We start from the raw sequence: 21,240 nt of genomic DNA, 5'->3' as shown, positions 1-21,240 counted from the left end.
TCAGTTCACTGTGCTCCCATTTGGCCTTACTAGTGCTCCTCAGGTGTGCATCAAGGTGATGGCGGTAGTAGCGGCTCATCTGCTGAGATCAGGGGTACCAGTCATCCCCGATCGATGTTTCAGACCCTATCCTAGATTTCAGTGAGACTGACTGAGGCTGCTTGGCCTCCTGCTTGTGACATATGCAGACTCCAGTGGGGCCTGAATTTCAGTTGGAGCAGCATCAGGGGAATCTCTCGACATTAAGATCTTGGAGGGCACTGCAAAAGATCTGCAGTGGTGGCTAAAAAACCTTGATTGGGTCAACAGCAGACCCCTCTCCTTTCCCCAACCAGATCTGACAGCAGTAATAGAAGCTTCGCTTCTGGGCTGGTGTGACCATCTGAGAGAGGTAAATATCAGAGGCCTCTGGTCTGCGGTGGAATCTAGACTCCACATCAACTTGTTGGAGCTCAGAGCGATCTAACTAGCATTGAAAGTCTTTCTACCCTTCATCAAGGAAAGGCTAGTGCAGGTGTTCAAGAACACCACCGCCAAGTGTTACTGCAACAAACAGGGTGGGGTTGTGGACTCTGTCAAGAAGCCCACAGTCTCTGGACATGGCTGGAACCTCAGGGCATTTCCAAGTAGGCTCAACACCTCACTGGGGCTCTGAACGCCAGAGCAGATGAACTCAGCAGAAGGTGCCAAGCGGATTACAAATGGCATCTCCAACCGGAGATGGTGAAAGGTTTCTTTCAGCAACAGGGGAGAGCCTTGGTTAGATCTGTTCGCCACCACCAAGAAGCGCAATGTCAGCTGTTCAACTCTGAAGTTTCCAAGGCGGCTCTCACTGGAAGACATCTCAAGTGGAGTGCCAGCCTCCTCTAAGCCTTTCTGCCCACACCACTCCTGCCAAGAAGATCAGGAACGATCGGACAAAAGCCATGCTTGTGGCTCCGGCCCAGGCTTGGACAGTGTGGTATACTGAGCTGTTGAGCATGGCCATCAGTCTTCTTATTAGGCTGCTCCTTCGGGAGGATCTCTGACGCAGGAGAGTGTCCGCCATCCAAACCAGTCAATGCTCTGCCTTCAGGCGTGGAGATTGAGCTGCGACAGTTGACGGCTTTTGACATTCCTTCCAAAGCCTGCAATGTTATCTTGGCATCACTCCATCAAGACAGTATAAACGGGCTCTGAAGCAAGTTTGTGGCATTGTGCATATTTAAACCGGTTGACACTTAACTGCACCCCTTTTCCAAACTCTTTTGTTTATCCTTACCCTAGCAAAGGAGGTCTCTGCACTGAGCACGTTGAATGGTTATTTATTTGCCATCTCCTCCTTCCTACGGCTGCCAGATCAGCCTTCCTTTTTCAATCCCCTATTGTAAGTAGGTTCCTTTGTGGTTTGCAGCACTTATTTCCTTTGGTACAAAAGGGGGTGGTGATGGACGGAGCATCTGAACCAATCAAACACTCACACCCAGTCAAAAGATCTGGGTTTGATCCATCACCGTTCTTTATCCCACTCTGCCACCCCAGTTCAGACATGGCTATATGCAAATCAGTCTGACCCTGTGCCTCATGGGAACAGTCCAGCCCGAACTGCCAAGCCATGCCTTTCCTGAACCGGAAACAAGCTTCCGAGGACCGGTTTCTGGCATTACAGCCGTCTTCAGCCCGGCTTGCTTGAATCCAGTGGCAAAGTGAGCAAGGGACTCACGTCTGAGCATACCCTGCCTTTGTGGTTTGCAGCACTTATTTCCTTCAGCTCCCTTCATTATGCCTCAATGGGAATGCAATTCCGTCCTTACCTTTCTAATGTGAGCTCTCTTTGAGCCGCTTCATACCTGCGTCTTAGACTTCTCACCATCGAGACGACCTTTCTGGTGGCATTTACATCAGCCCGGAAGGTCGGTGAACTGCAGGCATCGTCATCTCAGCCTCCATACATCTCTTTCTTTCTGGACAAACTCATCCTTCGGACCACAGCATCCTTTTCTTCCCGAAGGGGATTACCCCATTCCATATAAGCCAGACCATCACTCTGGCTACCTTTTACTCTCCGCCTCATCCCTTGAAGAAAGAGGAGAGACTCCTCCAGCTGGATGCAAAAATAGCATTGTTATTCTACCCCGACAGCACAAAACCATTTTGGGTGGATGGTCAACTCTTCGTGGGATATGTCGGGGCCAAAAAAAGGGAAGGCTGTGCAGAAACAAACCATCTTCTGATGGATTGTACCCTGCATTAAGATTGGTTACGCACTGGCCAAGAAGCAACCCTGAGGTGGTTTGCGTACTCATTCCACCAGAGCATAGCAGCTACCACAAAATTTCTGTACCCAGTCTGACACCTAGGCAATACTCTAAGGTAAGAAATGTTAAGCTAGATAAGGTCTGTACCAGTTAAGGCGTTACCGAAGACAAGTAACTTGTTCTTCGAGCTCAAACGGTTCAAAAATTACTATAAAATACAGCCACATGTGTTGCTGCGCAGATGAAAGGCCCTTTGCAAAGGTGCACTGGTCATCGTTCTGCTGCTTATTGTTGTTTGGGTGTTAAACGGGTACGAATGAGGTGCAACCCATCCCCAGACAGTGTGAATATGTTTCTTACTGCATAATATAGTCCATACTGCTGCAGCCAATTCCAGTGGCCCTGGTCAAACCCCTGTTATTGTGTCATGTATGTGCCTGCTTTATGTGCCATCCCTCGTCTTTGTGCAGTCTGCCATGGACTTAGGATGTTTCATCGACATATGCTTCATATCCAGGCCCCCAATTTAGCAGAGATACCATGATCCAAATCATGCAATCAGCACCACACCTCCTGGGCAGAAGACAGTCAGTAAAGCCCTTGGTAACTGATGTCTCGTCCTTGAAGTCATCATGTGCACTTCTACCCATTCATGCCAGTTATCCTCCAACAATAAACTAACTAAGCACTGCGTGCCAGAGCAACTAATTCCTTATGTTCCATCTGTCCCAGAAGAACCTCGGGAAAGAAAGATCAAGCCTAAATATGTTTTCAAAGAAAAATTATGCTTTGGATGAAGGTGCACCACCAAGGTTTATGTCGTAGACCAAGGGGATCCTTTTCTGAAAGCACGCCGCATTCCTGCTTACCGCCATAGGGCCTTGTGGCGCTTTGAACTCTTTCTGCTGCCGTCGCATTTCCTCTCCGCAGCCTGCCCATTGAGGAACACAGGGCCCAGGAACCAGCGCGCGCTGCGGCAGGAGCCGCATGCGCCATGCCCCCTGCGACAGACTGCCCATAAAGCGTGGTCGGGCCTCTGCGTAGCGGGAACCTTTTCTGAAAGCATGCCACATTCCTGCTTACCGCCATTGCGCCTTGCGGCGCTTTCAACTCTTTCTGCTTCCGCCGCATTTCCTCTCCGCAGCCTTCCCATTGAGGACCACAGGGCCCAGGAACCAGCGTGCACTGCGGCAGGAGCTGCATTTGTCACGCCCCCGTGACAGACTGCCCATAAAGTGAGCTCAGCCCCCCGCTACGTGGGACGCGAGCACCGGGAGAAGCCAGTCAGACCGAAGAGGCTGGGCTGGGCTGGGCCCATCCCACTAACGTTTGAACTGTAAGCCTCCATCGTATGAAATAGAAATAGAGATTTCGTGTGTATACTGGTTGTCAGGGACTGGCAATATGAGTAAACGTAAGGCGGGAGTGGCTGCGGGGGGTGTGGGTACACTTGACACTTTTCTTTCTAGGGCAGAATCAGCTTAATGCACAATATCCAATTACCTGAGCGTAAGTTATCGCTGGAACCACAAACATCTTTTGGCACCCTTAGTACCAATGCATTTTCTTCCCAACCCCGCTAAATTACACAGATGATACCACACTGCATTCTAGCCGGGCTCCCACAGTACAATCAGATTTAGAGCTACCCATTTCACCTAGCCCGGTTCGTTCTCCCAGCATCACCATGGTCGCCACAAGGGTCAGAAGTCCAGTCAGGCTACAGGCGGTGAACCGCCCATAAAAATAGGAAAGCTCGTGGGCCACAGAAGTCCAACCTTTTGCCTTCCAGAGCAACCAAACGTAAGGTAGTTGTAAATGGAAATAATGATAGTCAATTCAAAAACACGTCAACTAATATATGCCCTCCCACTGGTACTATTGATCCAATTCTCCCGTCCAATGTGAATGAGCTCTGTAAATGGATAGAATTGAAATGTTCTGTTCTGATTGATCCCCTACTCAAGAAGTTGACCTCAATTGAAGAAAGATTTAACAAAATAGAGCAGGGTATTTTTGGTAGTCCTCCAACTAATATTAATGGGCAGAAGGGTGGTGGGATTTCAATACAATCTGTGAGAGGAGTTGAAACACTGCCAAGGGAACCCCTAATCAATGTATGCTGTCCCCCACCTCCAAAAGTAATAACCCCAGAGGTAATCCAACCAACTAATCCACCCCAAGGAAGTACATCTTTTCTACCGACATCGCAGCAAGGGAAGAGTGGCATTAGTACACGGTCCTCTCAGCTTCATGTCAGCATTCAGAATCCACATACCTTATTACATCTCCCCCCAGAAGCTACACCACACACAGTTCTGGTTAATGTTCCAGTGCTCTCTCCTAATGCACGGGAGCACTGGTCAGCGTTAAGGAACAAGGCTCTACATTTATTGAGTAATAGGACTGGCATAAAAGATCATCTTTTTTCTGAATTTAAAATGGTTCGCCGAGTAGTCTGGGTTGGGAAATCATACAAGTCTCTACCTGGTGACTGTGTGGTCCTAAGCTTTAGGTCGCCAACCCTGGTCCAGCACATATTGGAGAAGGCCTCGGAACTGCTTCACTAAGGTGGATGATATTAACATCTTTCCTTTGGGTCAACCAGACAGTGTTCTTAGGTGCAGTGAGAGTAGGGGGGGCACCCCAAACAGATGGCCAATACAATTATCCGGTCACCACTAGTAATCGTTTTGAAATCTTCACCTCCTTGGAAGACAGATTGACTTGGAACATCTGCTTGTCCCTTTTTAAATCTAAACCAGAAGTCCCTAAGGTCCAGCTAGGGTCGGCATTAGGATTGTCCACTCTTGATCCTGCTGGACCTAGGGTCGTCTCAAAGGAGAAGGCTGCATATGCCTGTGGTCCAGCTATTTCAGGGGGTGTAGTCGAATAGAGGTGGAAACGAGCATTGAGGTGGGGATGAAAGGTCTAACTAAATTTCCTCTTGTAAAAACTCCTATACCATCTAGCACTCCTAGCGTGGTAGCTTTGGCTAACGATCATATGCCTAACCCACAAACAAATTATAGTAATACAACTCAAGGGCATTTAAAACCACACATGTCCATAGTTTCATGGAATATGGCGGGCTTATCCTCTAAAACCATCTCAACCGAATGGTCAGCTTATATTGACAACTATGATGTTTGGGTATTTCAGGAAACCTGGTCCTTGGACCACATCTATCATCGTGGATTAAAAAAAAATTCTAAAGCTGCACTTAGGTGGACTTACCTGTTGGGTCAGACAGCAAGCGGGTTACGTGGTAGAGGAAATATACATTGATAGTCCGGACATCATGGCCAAGCGGCTTCGGATGGCGCACAAACCTGATGTTCTGATTATTAATGTCTATGCAAGGGGACTGCCGTGTGGCAGGGGATCCAACGTAGTTACCATCCTTGATAGCTTCTTAGAAAGCCTGCGGGGAAGTTGTAACTTGATAATAGCAGGCGACTAACTGCTTATTTGAGCCATTGGACTATGACGATGGTAACCTTAGTGCAGAGGAGTATGCACAGTGGAATAATCCGCAATTAGATTTATGCCCCCTCAAAAAATAGACTGCGGCCGCACTACAGTTAAAAGGGTTGTGTTTAGAAAGGGGACTAAGGGCAAATAACGGGAGGTCGCAGTCTGACAGAAAGGGCGCTCATACCTTTAACAACGGTTGAGAAGTAGCCGTATAGATTATACATTCCTTAAAGTAGAATTCTGGACATCCCTTTTGGACATGTCGGTGCAGGAGCGGGTCGAAAGTGACCCTAACCCGCTGGCACTACTATTGCAGGAACCAGGTTTATCTACTTTTAATAATAGGGATACTGAGCATGCAACAGCAGAGGTCATGCTCACAAATGACATGAGGAGAGTTAGATGGGCCAGGATCATTGACTATGATGAGGATCTGGAACAGATGAAGACAATGGTTGCTCGCGCAATAACCACTCTCCATAATTGAGATTCCCAGGAGGACATTCATTTTATCGTCCTCCAGGTTCACAATGATCTGTTTAAGAAATTTAAAAAACGTCTTCATCAAAACTAACAAACGTAGGAAAAAACCCTGCATAAAGGCAGCTTCCTGGTAGAACAAATCCTGTAGAGAGGCATAAGTTATTATCAAGGGCCATTAGATCAAAAGTCATGGGTGATATTAAAAAGACATGGGCCAGGTGTAGGAAAACCCAACTACAGGCAAAGAGGACTGGGATGAGAATCGCTGGCAAGATCTGCTTGCAGCCAGTAAAGGGAAAAACATGGTCCAATTTTGGCAGCTTGTAAAATGGGGCATTGGCGAATAAACCCAGATACCAACTAATCATGTAGCTCCCGAACTGTGGGCTTTATATTATCAAGTACAGTTTACCACCAATAATTGTAGCACAGATTTACCCGAATGACCTACTCCAATCACCACTCTATGTTTTACAAATCTTGAGGTAGAATCTGTTTTACAATCAATCCCAAGAGGTAGGATCCAAGGTCCGGACTGTATACCGGCGGACTTGTTCGTGTTTGACAAAAAACACTAGGTAACCTACATTAAGATACTCGCCAATGCTATAGTCAATGGTGCTCCTATTCCAGACACATGGTCAGGTGCTGAAATCTTACCTATATTTAAAAAGGGAGATCGTTCACTACCAGGCAACGATAGGCCAATAAGCCTTATAGACTCTATTCAGAAGGCTGTTGCCAGGCTAGTCTTAGGTAGAATTCAGACCTGGATAGAAGAGACAGATATGCTGACACCACTGCAGGCGTGGTTTTGACCTCACACTAGCACCATAGATCAGGTTTTTAGGTTTGTGCTCATCTATTGGTGGGTAGTTATTATTGGAGGGGGCTCAATGTATGCGGCTTTTATTGACCTTAAATCCGCATTCGATTTAGTCCCTTGTACCAAAATGTGGAGAGCTTTTATGGATCTGGGGATGCCATTGCAACGGTCGGCCATTTTGGCAAAACTGCATGATTCAAATTACTCACAGGTTCGCTGGGGAACGCAGGGGAATGTCACAGATAGGTTCCATGTACTAAGGGGGTTCGACAAGAGTGCGTTTTAGCACCGACCCCGTTTTCTCTATTCATTAACAGGGTTGTCCAGTACTTTTCCACTCACCCCAAAGATGCTCCAGCACTAGCTGGTATGAAGATCCCCTGCTCATGTTCGCGGATGATACCTTGATAATATCAAAGACTCAAAAGGGTTAGCAGGTTGCTTTGTCCCGCTTCGAGGTGTTTTGCCGCGACCATGAGCTAGTGGTAAATGTTGAGAAAAAGTTTATGGTGCTCCACAAACAAAGTTATAAAAGGGATAGTGTATATGAATAATGTCCCCTTGGATCAGACCAACGTATTTACATAACATTAGGTAGGAAACTAAATTGGAAACCCCAGATTGATATGATGGTCCTCAAACATGTACATTAGCTGGTGTATTGATAAAAAGGCAGAGCCTCTTGCAGACCAAGCCTATTGCCCTAGCCCTAAAGATCTACAATTCTAAAATCAGCACCTCAATACTATATGGTGCTGAACTTTGGGGCTTTGAGAACTTCTCATCCTTGGCACTAGCGCAAAATAAGTTTGTGAGAACATTAATAGGCCTCCCGCAATCTACACCACTCACCCCCTTATACCTAGATTTGGGTTGCTACAGCATAGAAGACTTGAATCGTTTTAGATACAAAAGGGGATGATGGACGGAGCATCTGAACTAATCAAACACTCACCCCCAGTCAACTGATCTGGGTTTAATCCATCACCATTCTTTAGTTCACTCAGCCACCCCAGTTCAGACATGGCTATATGCAAATCAGTATGACCCTGTGCCTCATGGGAACAGTACAGCCCGAACTACCAAGCCATGTCTTCCCTGGACCGGAAACAAGCATCCTGGGACCGGTTTCGGATTCATAATCCTCATCAGCCAGGCTATCTTGAATCCAGTGGCCAAGTGAACAAGGGACTCATGTCTGAGCATACCCTGCCACACTTAGGGCGAACAAAGCGATACAAAAGGGGAATAGTTTTAGACCCATAGCATTCTGGAGAAGGCTCTGGACCACTCCTGAGCTTTCGCTGTATGCCAAGGCTCTCCCTGAAGTTAGGGTATTGGGTTGCTTACGTAAGATCTCTTGGTTAAACAACATAAAAAACACTTTGATTAATATGGGGATGGGCATTTTGTGGGAGGACCCAGCTGACAACTTATTTCTATCGAAAAAGAACTTTAAGACAGCATATTGGAATATGGTTAAAACCAAGCACTTTGCATCCCTTGTGAAGCCCACTATGGTAAGGGATTTTTTGGAGGTTAAACATGAGATCAAGTTTGAAACATATTGGGACCTCATCACCAGACCGAATGATAGGAAGTTGTACCACCAGTTTAGGGTTAACATTTCCAATAAAAGCACTTACTAGTCGATGGCACCCCCTAACGAATGACAAATGTTTTTTTATTTCCAGCCTAAACTGAGATACTAGCACATAATTTGTGTGTTTGCTCAGCCTATATGTCACCTAGGAACAAATTGCTCAAACCTGTTTGTATGAACCTGGGCACAAGAATAGCTATGGAGGCACTAAGGATTTTAAAGACAAACACCCAGGAATCCATTATGATTGCCATGGCGAAATTTTTTAGCTGGATGGGAGTCATCCGAGCTAATAAGATGAGTACATTAATTTTGCCAGTTTTTTTGTATGAGGCTTTAAACATTATGGCCTGCTGTCTTTACCCCAGCATTTGTTTAGGCTTTGGCAATCGTCATCCAGGAATGACTTACTGTCTGTCCCCTGCCGAAATATGGGCACAGTAGTATTGACAAAAGACAGGAAGTATTTGTCTGCTACTTATTTCTTGTTTTTAAGTATTTTATACATCCTTATCAAATCATTTTAATAATGTTATAGCACCATGTGTTTTACATTATTGTGGATGTATTGTAATCATGTATTTTTTTTTAAATACTTGTTCATATAACTGCAGTTTCTATAAAGTCTAGAAGGACGTGGAAATATAGGAAAGCTTTTGTATTACAAATTTTCCAAGTTACTTTTAATTGTAGATGTATTTTGTCTTTTATGATTGAGATAATCGAAATAAAGACTATATTGACTTGACCAAGACCTGAAATAATTTGGGTTGGTCCGAGCAATATCTATGAATCCCAATAAACCCATGTAAGACAGTATATGTGTTCAGGGTGACTGAAAAGATTTTGAGAATATCCAGTGAGACTATGAAATGCTTTCAAATGTTCGATCTGGGTTTCCAACAGAGCACCGTATAATTCTGAAGGGAGCTGCACAGCCAGTAAGGTAGAATATAAGCAGCACATCTTTCATCTGTGTTCAAGGATGCAAAAGAGGTATCTTGACACACGGCAAGTTGATGGCATCATTGAACCATTTCAGCATTCCAATAATTGTCTCCAGTTGTAGTTGCAAAGAAAAGGAATGGCAAAATAAGGTTATGCATGGATCTTCGTGAAATGAGTTGCCAAGTAGTGGTAGAGAATCAACCACAAAATGACAACTATTCTGGGTGAGCCAAAAGTCTTTACCAAACTCTGATTCACAGCTATGTATAAGCAGATCAGTTTTCATTAAGACTTAAGGAGCCCCATTGCATTAATAAAATCCTATGGTGCATTCGGGTACTGCTACATGCCTTTCAGTCTAAATTCTGCCTGAATATTCCAAAAAGCAAACTGTTTGAATGAATGGAAGGTGGGCATGCACTCCAAGAGGACAATTTGATTTCTTCCGTCACTGAGGAGGAATATGTGATCGGGCAAGGTGAGATGCTTCTGAGAATTCCTAGTACCAGATGCACACACAGAGAGGAGAGGTTCAAATTCGTTAATCAGAGTGTGGCATTCTTGGGAAATATTTTCTATCTTCAAGACAGCTTCCAAACCACTTTTGGGGTCCGCTACAAAAGAAACTCCAAAACCAAGCAACAAGGAAGATTTATTCAAATTTTATGCAAGATGTATAAAGAACCATCCAGAGTTGCTGGCGTCAATGAGGAACATGATCATGGAGCATGCGGACTTTAGTTAGCGAAAAGAATGTGAAAGGAATATGCAAGAACTGAAAAAATAACTACATAAGGGGCCCTCCTTAAAATATTTCGGTGAAACATTAAAGTCTTTAGTAACTTTTAATGCAAGCCAAACTGGACATGGTTATTCTAAAAGCCTAGCTGACCAGGGCAAAAACCAAATACGCAAGTAAAGGGGTCCAGAGATGAGATATTCTGTCATTGAACCTGTGCTCCTAGGATAGGTGTGGGCTGTGGCAAAAATAAAGAGTTTAATGTGGGGTAGACCCTTCCTCATTCACACAGACCACAAACTATTGGTGAACATGTTGGAAAAAGGGGGACTTGAGAAAGTGACACACTGCATAGCAAAGTTGGCACATAAACTACACATGTATGTCTTTGTCAAGCCCAGATTTGGGAGCCACATTGCAAACAGGGGCTACTCGGTCGCACACATGGGGCGGGGTTGGTTTTCCTCTGATGGCCAGGGTCAGTCCTACTATGGCTATGCAAGCTGGTCCAAATACAACCCATTCAACACTGGGCTCTCAGTGATATCGATGGCAAGTGGTCACAGGTTTCTTAAAGTAGTTGCGTGGTGGTGCAGTAATTGATTGTTTAATTCAGTGCTAGTCTTTTGTTAAACATTACGGTATTACACTAAAATACTACATACTATGACATACAAGGAAGAATATCTACTGGTGCTGGTCATGGCCCCCACCTTCCAATAAAGTGGTATAAGATAAGGTAGGTCAGGTTTCATGCACAGCTGCAGTGCTACCACGCTGTTTCAGAATTTGTGCACTCAATGAAAATGTCTTAGTCCCAAAATGTAAATCTCACTAACTACCCTTCATCACCATCGTATAGGAAACTGCTAAGTTAAGGATAAATCAACAACAGCGTCTTGCAGCTAACGGACTAAATACAATTTCTGAAGTCAGCCCTCTCTGCTCCTCCTCCTTGACTCTCTAGGTCTCCTCCCCCCAACTCCAGGAATGTCAGCAGTACACTTCCACTGTCTGGGAAAATAATAACCCCTCCATCTAGTGCACATTAACATGCAAGAGGCTTTCAAAGTGAAACCCATAGGCCTCAATGACTCTAATTTATGCATACTTACAACGTTTACACAATGCAGGCCATGTACTCGCATACCTACTTGCAAACAAGCACTGGGATGCTGAAACGCTAGGACCAGGGGTAGGGTGTACCCAAACTCAGAATTTTACATCAGTGGGCCAGCAGGCCTCCACTTCTGGGCCAGATACAAAAGGTCTGGTAACAATTACTAATTCACATATCTCGGTAAGCTGCCACCACTACTCTACATACTAAACCTATGACAGGGACGGTGGTATACTTCTAAACAAATGAGGGCACCATTGGTGCGTCCCTCCATATCCAGGCCCTCCTGTCAATGGACAGTCCTTCACCTACATACAAAGTTAGCATTAGGCTGGGGCTCAAATAGAACAGGCATTGGCATACCCAATAGGTCTCTGACCTTATAATGAAGCGAAGCGTGGAAACAGAGGAAGACGTTTCCATGCTTCGCTTCATTACACGGACTGAGAGTGTTATAAAACCAGAAAACAGTATAGCTGTTTCCCTCGAGTGCCAGAACTCTCCAGAATTGGATTTATTCAGAGGATTTGCCGGGCAGATTTTCCAGTACATTTTCTCATACGAGTGCCCTCACTGCGCCTTGTTTTGGAGCCTATGCGCCAACACCCATCCCTCCAACATTTGTGGAGTTTTTTTCCAATGGAACCTGCCCCTTTCCCCTTGACCCTGTCCTGATAAAGACCCCGCTGTAAGGTATATACTAACCTACCAACCAGGGGTCAAAAAGTCGACATCTTTTATTTTTAGCCAGTTTGATCAACAGCGATCCATCACCATGTCAATGTCAAAAAATCATGGCTATTTAAAGTTTTCATATATTGCAAATTTGTTGGGTTTTAGATATAAGCCCATGTTTTTTGTAAATAATATATGTGTATGATTTACACTTCCTACTCGCCTTTCTATCCTCACTTTAAACGGGTCACTCCGTCTCCCCTCTCTGCCCTAGGGGCCCTTTTGAAAACAATTGAATAATACTATTAACGTATATACGCCCAGTGTGATTAAATAACACCGTGTTAAACAAAAATGTGTTTTTGAATAATTGCTTTTGATTGATATACTTTGTGCGTTTACTTATTGTTTACTGGGTCCATTGTTCCCATGTACTGCCATATACCCAGGTCCCAGTGACACATTTTGTGTTTACCCTTTTAGGTAACTAACCAACCCTTCCAACCATGCATGTTATGTAGCTTATAGGGCGCACAGCTGCCCCAGCAAAGGGGCGTCCCGGCGCTAATAACAGTCAGAAGGAGAAGACCACCGGAAAAGGCACAGGAGCCTACAATGAAGGGAAAAGAGGAATCTTAGTTGCCTTATGGAATGCCAAGTATTGGTTTAGGCTGTGGATGGACAGCGGGAGAGAGTTCCAAAGTTTGGCTGCCAGTGTGCGGAAGGCACATCCCCCAGCTCAAGCTCTCCTTACCCTAGGAACCACTGCCAAATGTTGGCTCATAGAACGATGTTGGGGAATGTAGGGCGAGAGCAGGGTGGCCAGAGAAGAGGAATTCAGGATCTTAAAAGTGATGCAAAGGACCTTAAATTCTACACGTCTGGCCACAGGCAACCAATGTAGTCGGCGGAGGCAGCAGAGGTAGAGCAAGTCCTCGGGAGGCCATGGAGAGTTCTGACCCCTCTGTAATCTTAAGATCTGACTTGTTGGTCCCAAAGTAGAGCGAGTTGGCATAATCGAATCTCAACAGGACGGCGGCCTGGGTGATGACCTGCCGAGTGGACGGGTCAAAGTAACCCAACATTGGTTTAAGCCCCCGCAGAATACCCATACAGGTCCCCGCCACTTTCTTGGTTGGGTGTACTCCGCGCTCAGCTTTCAGGCCCAAAACACCCAGATTCTTTACCATCTGTTTGGGGGTATGGATACAGCCCATGGTTGTGGGCCACCAATGCTCACTCCACAGCTACCACTTCCCGAGGTTGACGAACAGATTGAACAGCGTAGGGCTCAATGCGGAGACCTGAGGCACTCCTTGTTGAATGGTATGGATCCGAAAGCAAAAAGGGGGAGCCGACACCTGAAAGGTCCTCTCAGAGAGGAAGGAGGCGAACCAGCCGAGGGCCGAACCCGAAATCCCTGCCTCCTCCAGCCGCTGTAGCAGAATCTGGTGGCAGACCGTATCAAACGCGGCACTGAAGTCTAATAATTTCAGTGCCAACGTACGACCCTCATTCAGTGCCGGCCCTCGGATGTTCAGTCACTGCTAGGAAGGCTGATTCCGTGCTGTGGTCAGGGCGGAAACAGTTCTGAAAGATGTCCAAGATGTTATTATCTTCCAGGTAGCCTGTCAGAATGAAGTTGACATGGGACTCAGCAATCTTAGATATCCATGGCAGGAGAGATATGGGACGGAAATGCTCCAATTTGGTACTGTCCAGGAAAGGCTTAACAGAGGAGTCACACTCGCTTGCTTCCATGTCCTGGGGACACCAGCCCTGGACAGGGACAAATTAATCACCTGACACACAGGAGACAGAAGCATGGGTAGGGAGTTCATAAATTGCTCTGGTTTAAGGGGGTCAGCAGGAGAATCCGATTTCACCTTGCTGCATAGCACACGCAGTTCGTCCTGAGAGATTGATGGAAAGGACGCCAGAGTGTAGGTGGTACAGGGACTGAATGCTGAGCCCAAAGGTGGGGCAGCTGGCAAGAAGGAGTTGTAGATTTTCTCCACCTTTTCCACGAAGAAGGTGGCAAGAGCCTCACATTGCTCATCTGATGTTATGCGGGGTGCTGGGGGTAAACCTGCCCGTTTAAGATCCTTGAGTATACCAAAGATACATTTAGAAGGGTTTTTACTGCCCTTGATCTCAGCTGCGTTATAGGCTGCCCGCTCTGACTGCATGGCCCTGTGGTTGTCCATAATCGATGCCTGATAGTGCTCCTTCGAGATCAAATCATAGTCGCGTCTCCACACCCATTCCAACCTTTTGCAGAATTTAAGCATGCTGGCAAGCTCGTCACTGTACCATGGACTAGACTTGGTGTTACGGCACTTGGACCGCCTAGCTGGAATAAGCACGTCTAGTGGCTGACGGATCCAGTGTGATCCCAATGTTTGTGACAAGTGAAATGAGGATGACAGTTGATTAGTTGATGGATGAGGGGAGTTCCAAGCATGCAACGAACCACAGGTAATGGATAGAAGTGATTCAGTAGGAGTACGGGTATGCCAGTGTTGAATTGAATAGTGAATAGTTGAAAAAGAGTGTCTAGAAGGTAATCTGCGTCCATATTGAACAATTAAAGGTTGACTCGCTGTAGAAGATCCTATTATCAGGAATGTTTTAGTTGTTCCAATCAAACTGAAATCCCATATTACTGCCCTAGCGCATGGTCACCTTGGGATAACTGATACCAAAAAGACTTATAATGTATTATTTGTGGCCTGCTTTGGTATGCAGAGAATTAGACAAAATATACCAGGTGATAACAAGTAACTCACACCCGCAACCTCGCCTTAAGGACCATTGCAGAGAGTGGATACAAATCTTACTGGAGCTATGAAAAAATTACCTACTTCCCAGCGCTGTGGTCATACTACTAGACTACCATAGCAAACTGATTGAGCTGAAGTTTCTAAAACACCCCATGAAAGAGGAGATGTTCGAAGTCTTCAAAGAAATGTTCTTGAGAGAAGGCTTCCCCAAATTGTGAGTGACAATGGGACTCCATTTGTATCCGCCAAAGTTACCACCTTTTTGTTGTTAATGGTGTTTCCCATAACAAGGCATCCCTGTATCACCCACATGGCCAAAAGCAAGTTGAATGTGGCAACTGATTGAGAACGGCCAGTGGTGGAACGGCTCCTGTTCTGCAATTACAACACTCCAAGCCATCGGGAACAAAAAACAAACTCGAGTGTGGAGATGGAAGGAGTGCATGTGATACTACTCTGATTCAATTGGCAAAGAATGTCTTTCTCTTGCGAGTGACAATGCATGCTGCAACTCTCACTTTGATGCAGGTTCTGTGGAGGTTATGAGCAATACGAATGTGGGCCTGCCAGTTAGTCAATGCTGCAGGTTGGTTGGTTGCAATTCTTGCAATGTAGAGTTTCCTACCAATTCAGAGACTGCCCCCAATGCATTAACGTTTCCAAAGAAGAGAAAAGATACAATATACTGGAGCTGTATATATGGACCAATGTGGTGCGCATGCGCCTTTTGATGGTTCATCTCCAACCTTCCATGTGCATGAGTTGCCTCAAGCGCAGTCTTTAGAATGTTGGCAGCAACCGTTTTGGGATCGGACACCTTGGTTTAAAGGCTATACGTTTTGGGGTTGTACATTTGTGAGGAATATAGCGTTGCACCCGCTATATTGTGCCAGGCGTTCTTACAGTTACTGTATTTTGGTTTTGAGTCTCTTTACCAATCCAGGGTCAACCAACTGCCACTTCTCCTCAGCACTCTAGCATGAAAATGCTTTCCCTTGCAGTGCTACATTAAAAGCCTGCTACATCTCGAGTTCCAATATGCAGTGACTGTTATCTCTTCCTCATCACTGCATCAAAACCATTCACCCTGTCTCTCACCACCGTACACAAGGAGGGTGTACCTATTCCTCCCAGTGCTTAATTTGTGCTGGTGGTTTCCGACGCTTAGCACCAGCCCTTATTTTACAGGGCTAATGCTCTAGTTTTTCTTTATGCAGGCTACGGCAGTGCTGATAATTTTTCAAAGAAGAATGCCGCACCCGTGGTGTGCAGAGGTGACTACAAGTGTGTGCATCTCGCTGCCTGGGACAGCCTCTTGCGCACTCTGTTGCTGGGTGCAGAGCTGGACAGGACCACTGGACTTCAGTGTAAATCTGTCAGTGGGTGTCTCTTTCTGCCTCCTCTAGTACTGGGCCTTGTTGGTCAAAGCATTTTTCTCCAATGCTTATTTTTGGTGACCAGACGAAGGGCTGGTTAAGTGAACAATTGTTTTTCTCCAAACAGGAGGGCCCCTTGAAAAAAGTTCTGCACATTAAAAGGGTAGTGTGTGTTTGTTAGCCAGCGCAAACTTTTTATTAATCTATTTTTAAAGTGTTGCCAGTAGATATACGTCTATTCACAGGTAACATTGTTTTGGTAAACGCATTAGAGCAAGAAGTTTTTTTCCCTGAAACTTTTCGTACTTTGCAAGGAAGTGTCTAGTGGTAGATAAATCAAATGTCAACCCTGCATTCGGCAGCGCTGGTAACGTGATTCTGTGATAAAACTGTGAAGCCGGCCCTTTTTTTATTTTATTTTATACACATTTTGTACCGATCTCGCCATTACCACAACGGGCTTGCCATTAACATGCACCCATCTCACCACTGTTGCTTTGGATTTCTCCATTATATCCTCACAATGCTCCGCCCTCACAACCCTCACTACTGTCCCCAGCTTTCCACATTCACTACAATGCCCCTCTCGACACTTTATGATGGCCATGACCACTCTCTCTGTTTAGCCTTGGGACTCTTGAATGCAAAAGTCTTCCTATGAATGGGGGCATCCGCCACCAAAGATTATAGTGGGGTTGTATCAAGATTCATGCAAGAGGGACCCACGTGAACAGGAGGTACAGAAAAATGGGTCAATGAAGGCAGAAAAAGAACACTAGAAAGCTCAATGTTAGTGTCTTATTCACACACCTCCTGGGTTTGGGCAATTTCTAGGTCATTTGGGGTCGTTTTTTTTTAAAGTCATCTTGAGAACTCGAAATCAAAGCCACCAAAGATCATTGCGAAGAAATCGCCAGCTCCTTCACAGATAAAGTCACAAAAATTGATCAATCCTTCATCCAAACCTCAAATCCTCCCTCCCTCTTAACTTCTCCCCCTTTAAGCACCTTGGACCAAGCAGAAAGAGATCATACCAAGAACAACCAGGTCTGCCTCCAACTTAAAATAATGCTTATTGGTCAGACTTAGAACTCTTGTCGGATTTGTGATAATATAGCTCCCTCGAGCTGCTGGCTGACGAGCCTGGGACCCCGCACCTGCGCGCCAGTGTGGTACTTAACCTGGAAATTTTTGGCAGCCACCGGCAACCCCAGAAGATGGCCTAATCCCTGCTGATGAGGGTAAATACCCCGAAACACGTGTACAGGGATGGCGAAGACAGCGAAGATAGCAGGGAATCGAAAGACGACGGAACACGAACTACACTTACCACAGTCCTTAGGGGCGATCCCGCCGGTGTGTGAGTAGTGTGCGACCCCATCCAGATTTGTAACGATAAGAATGTGATGCTGGGCAGAGTTTTGCAGACCCACATTCACTAGTAACTCTGTCTCCCTCGCTCTGCCTCTCTCTCCCTTCCTCCCCCTCCCTCCCTCTGTCACCTCACCTGGCGTGCCTGCGTGTCAGCCGGGGCTGAGACAGCTTCCCGGCCGCACCAGAGTACTTCACAGGTCTTTAAAAGACCACTTACTTGTTAATGAGGCGTTGTTGATTTCACCTCTTCCGAGCGCCCGTGCATCTCCACTGCGACCTTCGCTGGAACCGCCCGGCCCCCATAGAGCGCTGCTGCAACCGCAGTGTTTGTGGACAATCTTATTTTTTATATTTATTTTTTTTAAAACACAGGTAGGATGTCTGCAAGGTCCGCGGGCCGCCAAGGAAGGCTTGCCGGGCCGCCAAGGAAGGCTTGCCGGGCCGCTGGCGGCCTGCGGGCCGTACTATGAGTACCCCTGCTCTAGACCAACACAAGTCACACTTGGGGTCCCGCAAGGATCGATCCTATCACCATCCCTCTTCAATCTCTTCATAGAACCCCTGACAATCATTCTGAAACACCTTTATACAGATGACACACAAATCTACTACAAAATCTAAACTTCCAGCGACATCCTTCACCTCAATGTCACACTAACCAAGATCCAAACTTGGTTCAACGCAAACCACTTAAAGCTGAACCCAGTCAAAAGGGAATGAATACTGTTCTCTCCAAAAAGTAACCACCGACCAATCCAAGACTGGCTCAAGAATCTTGATGCCCTAAACTCCTCCCTCGTCCTATGCGCCTCGGTTAAGTCGGTAGGCATTACCCTGGACAAGAACCTATTAATGAAGGACAACATCAAAAACTCTGCAAAAGGTGCGCTTTACTCACTAAAACACCTCAAGAAAATTAACCCTTTCATTCTCCAAGATCTCAAGACAATAGTACAATCCATAGTCCTCTCCAAACTGGACTATAGGAACGCCATCCTTTTTTGTAAACATATTTTATCATTTTCAAACAAAATGAGCATCATATACAGTGGTACACCATGCCTTTCAGTGACAATCGTCACAGCACAATGATACTCATGTCCCTTTAATAAAACCAACTATGGTCCCCTTCCTCTGTGCCCTCCCCTCTGTCAGTGCGCCTGTGATTAATACATAATAAGCACATTATTCATGAGTACTTCTCCTTATAGCTTTAAGCCCTCTGCACCCGGTAATATGGAGGGGATGTCTCCTCGAGACACACTCGTCGCTTTAACCCTCTTCTTTCCTTACTTCTCTGTTATCGGACCCAACTGGTTGCTACTTCCTTATCCATATCCTTATCTCCCTCACTTGAACTATAGGAACGCCATCCTAATAGCAGAAAAATCCAGGACTCTGAGAAGCTCTAACTCACTTCTTCTCATCCCTCCGAAATTGAAAAAGAAAACAACTCAGTGCCGATCCTTTTATGGGAACGTACCCAGGATGTGGAACTCACTCCCCAGAGTCCTCTGATGAAACCCCTCCTTCTACTGCTCCAAAAGGGACCTGAAACTCCATCTCCCCAAATACTTTACTGACCAATGTCAACTAACCGAGAATAATAACCTAGTTGACTCCCCTCTCACTTGAGCTTCAAGGATAGGTGGTTACTGGATTGAGTCAAAACACCTACTTTTTTGTCTCCCTCGCCCTCAATGTTTGCGTAATTATTATGTTTTTGCTTATATTTTTTGCTTCCTTAGATCAGGCTATGCAATGAATTGCGTTGTTGTTTTTTTTGTCCCATTTAGTGTGGTCTTACCAATGTGTGTTAAGCAGTGTTCAGTGGCATTGTGGAAAATTAGTACGGTTTGGTAAACATTATCTGCGCCATCTTGCCTTTTCCCCTGAAGCCACACTTTTTGTCGTGCACACCCGCCATTTCAGGTGCCTCGATCAGAACCGCCCCTTTGCATGCCACTGGCCCCCAGCATAGCCCTTCGCCCTCACAAAAGCCCGCACGCTGACAACCCCCGCTCGCACATGCCTTGGGTCATAAACCCCCCTTCAGCGCAGCTCTGCTTCAGAACCCCATCCTGTTCCCAGCGCGACACCTCCTTTCATTCCTTTCATGGCCCCAGGCCCTTTTGATACAAACCCCCTTTTTCCTGTGTGCCCGTCTGTCTCCCCCGTTCCCAGGCCGACACCTAGCTCTGCCGATACTGTTTATTGCCCCTCCCCGTACAGTAGAAAGCTTCCCTCATCAAAGGACCCTCGAGTTGATCAAAGCCCCCACCCTATGAGATCCGATCAAACCCCCCACATTCCGTGAATCGGCAGAATGTCCAGCTGCGCGATAATCATCACCTGTTGTGATCGGGGTGGGGACTTCTGCTGTATATGTGTGTGGGAACGGGCTTGGAGCGGGGACTCCGAGAATGTCTTTCCGTACATCAAAGCATTGCCAAGAATGTGTTGTATGTAATAAAGCAATAAACCTGTGTATAAGAGGCCAGGCCTCAGAGATGCAGTTAGAGCACCTCATGACGATACCTGCTGTCTGAACGGATGTGTTCTCCTCCGGAGAGAATAAACCTTGTTTCCTGCCTTCCCGTCTCCAGCGCCTGCCTCTTCATTGATTAATATTTCGTGGGTTAAAGAGGCGATACCGCCGGGCAAATATCGATTGTCCATGAATTTTATTTAACAGCATGAGCAGGATTAAATAGCGGCTCCCGGCTCATCACACCACCATCTGCTGCTGAAACCGCTAGGCAGATCTACCACCTATCATAATATCCAGGCAATAATGGTCAATCCCTAGAAGCAGACAAAACCTTTGAGAGTGGGCTCCAGTCAAGCTATTCTCTCTTACTCTCTTCCGTGTTTCTCCCCTAGTTTCTATGTCTGGTGACACGTTCCATCAATTTCACCAACAGAGATATCAAAAGACCACAGGAGCGTTCAGTGGGTCCATAATATCAAAAACCATTCTTTATGAAAAACACCAGCTATACTGAACCTACGTTAGAATGTAATCTACCCTCGCCCCCACCGCTCCTTACCACTGTATCCTAGGCTTTTTCTGGCTCTTCCTCTTCAGTTTCTTCCGGTTCACATTGTAGTTAAACTTTTTTCTGCGATTTTTTCCCTTAGCTTTCGGCATGCTGAGAGTAGGGACGAAAACGGAAATCTATATAAGCCGCTCTTTCCTAACTGCAGCCGCAACAGACACGAGGGACGAGATCTCGAGTACGCACGCTACAGCTGAGGACGGTGCGTACGTAAAACGAGTTACCCTCTGACCCCCAACTTGTGCCCGCGCAAGGAATACTAGGTAATGTATTTCTTTAACAGAACGCTGTAGCGATGACTCATGTGATACCCTCATGGATCGTAACTGGGGCAGCCATCTTGAATTGGTCGCTTAGATAGCTATTAAACCTGAAAGAACGCCAATTTACTGTAACATGGTACTATAAAATAATCGATTTTTAAATGCTACTATTCGAAAATATATAACAAGATGATTTTAATCTGTGCTATATATCAGTGAAGATTTCACCGCTCCAAATGAGCTTCCCACCAATACACCCAGTGTCTGTCTTCTTTGT

General features: G+C 45.9%; 1 protein-coding gene across 1 annotated transcript in view; it reads right to left on the bottom strand.

The window, feature by feature from the left end:
* NOP16 (NOP16 nucleolar protein) overlaps nt 1-20,926 on the bottom strand; it is a 35,500-nt gene extending 14,574 nt beyond the window's left edge. The window contains exon 1 of the mRNA XM_078652816.1: nt 20,692-20,926. Coding sequence (XP_078508942.1) covers nt 20,692-20,792 — 101 coding nt within the window. The 5' untranslated portion in view covers nt 20,793-20,926. The remainder of the gene's footprint in view (nt 1-20,691) is intronic.
* Between the last annotated feature and the right edge of the window lie 314 nt (nt 20,927-21,240).

The sequence above is a fragment of the Lissotriton helveticus genome, chromosome 7, assembly GCF_964261635.1.
Source record: "Lissotriton helveticus chromosome 7, aLisHel1.1, whole genome shotgun sequence".
NCBI lineage: Eukaryota > Metazoa > Chordata > Amphibia > Caudata > Salamandridae > Lissotriton > Lissotriton helveticus.
The sequence above is the reverse complement of the archived record's forward strand: the minus strand, read 5'-3'. Positions and strand labels throughout refer to the sequence as shown.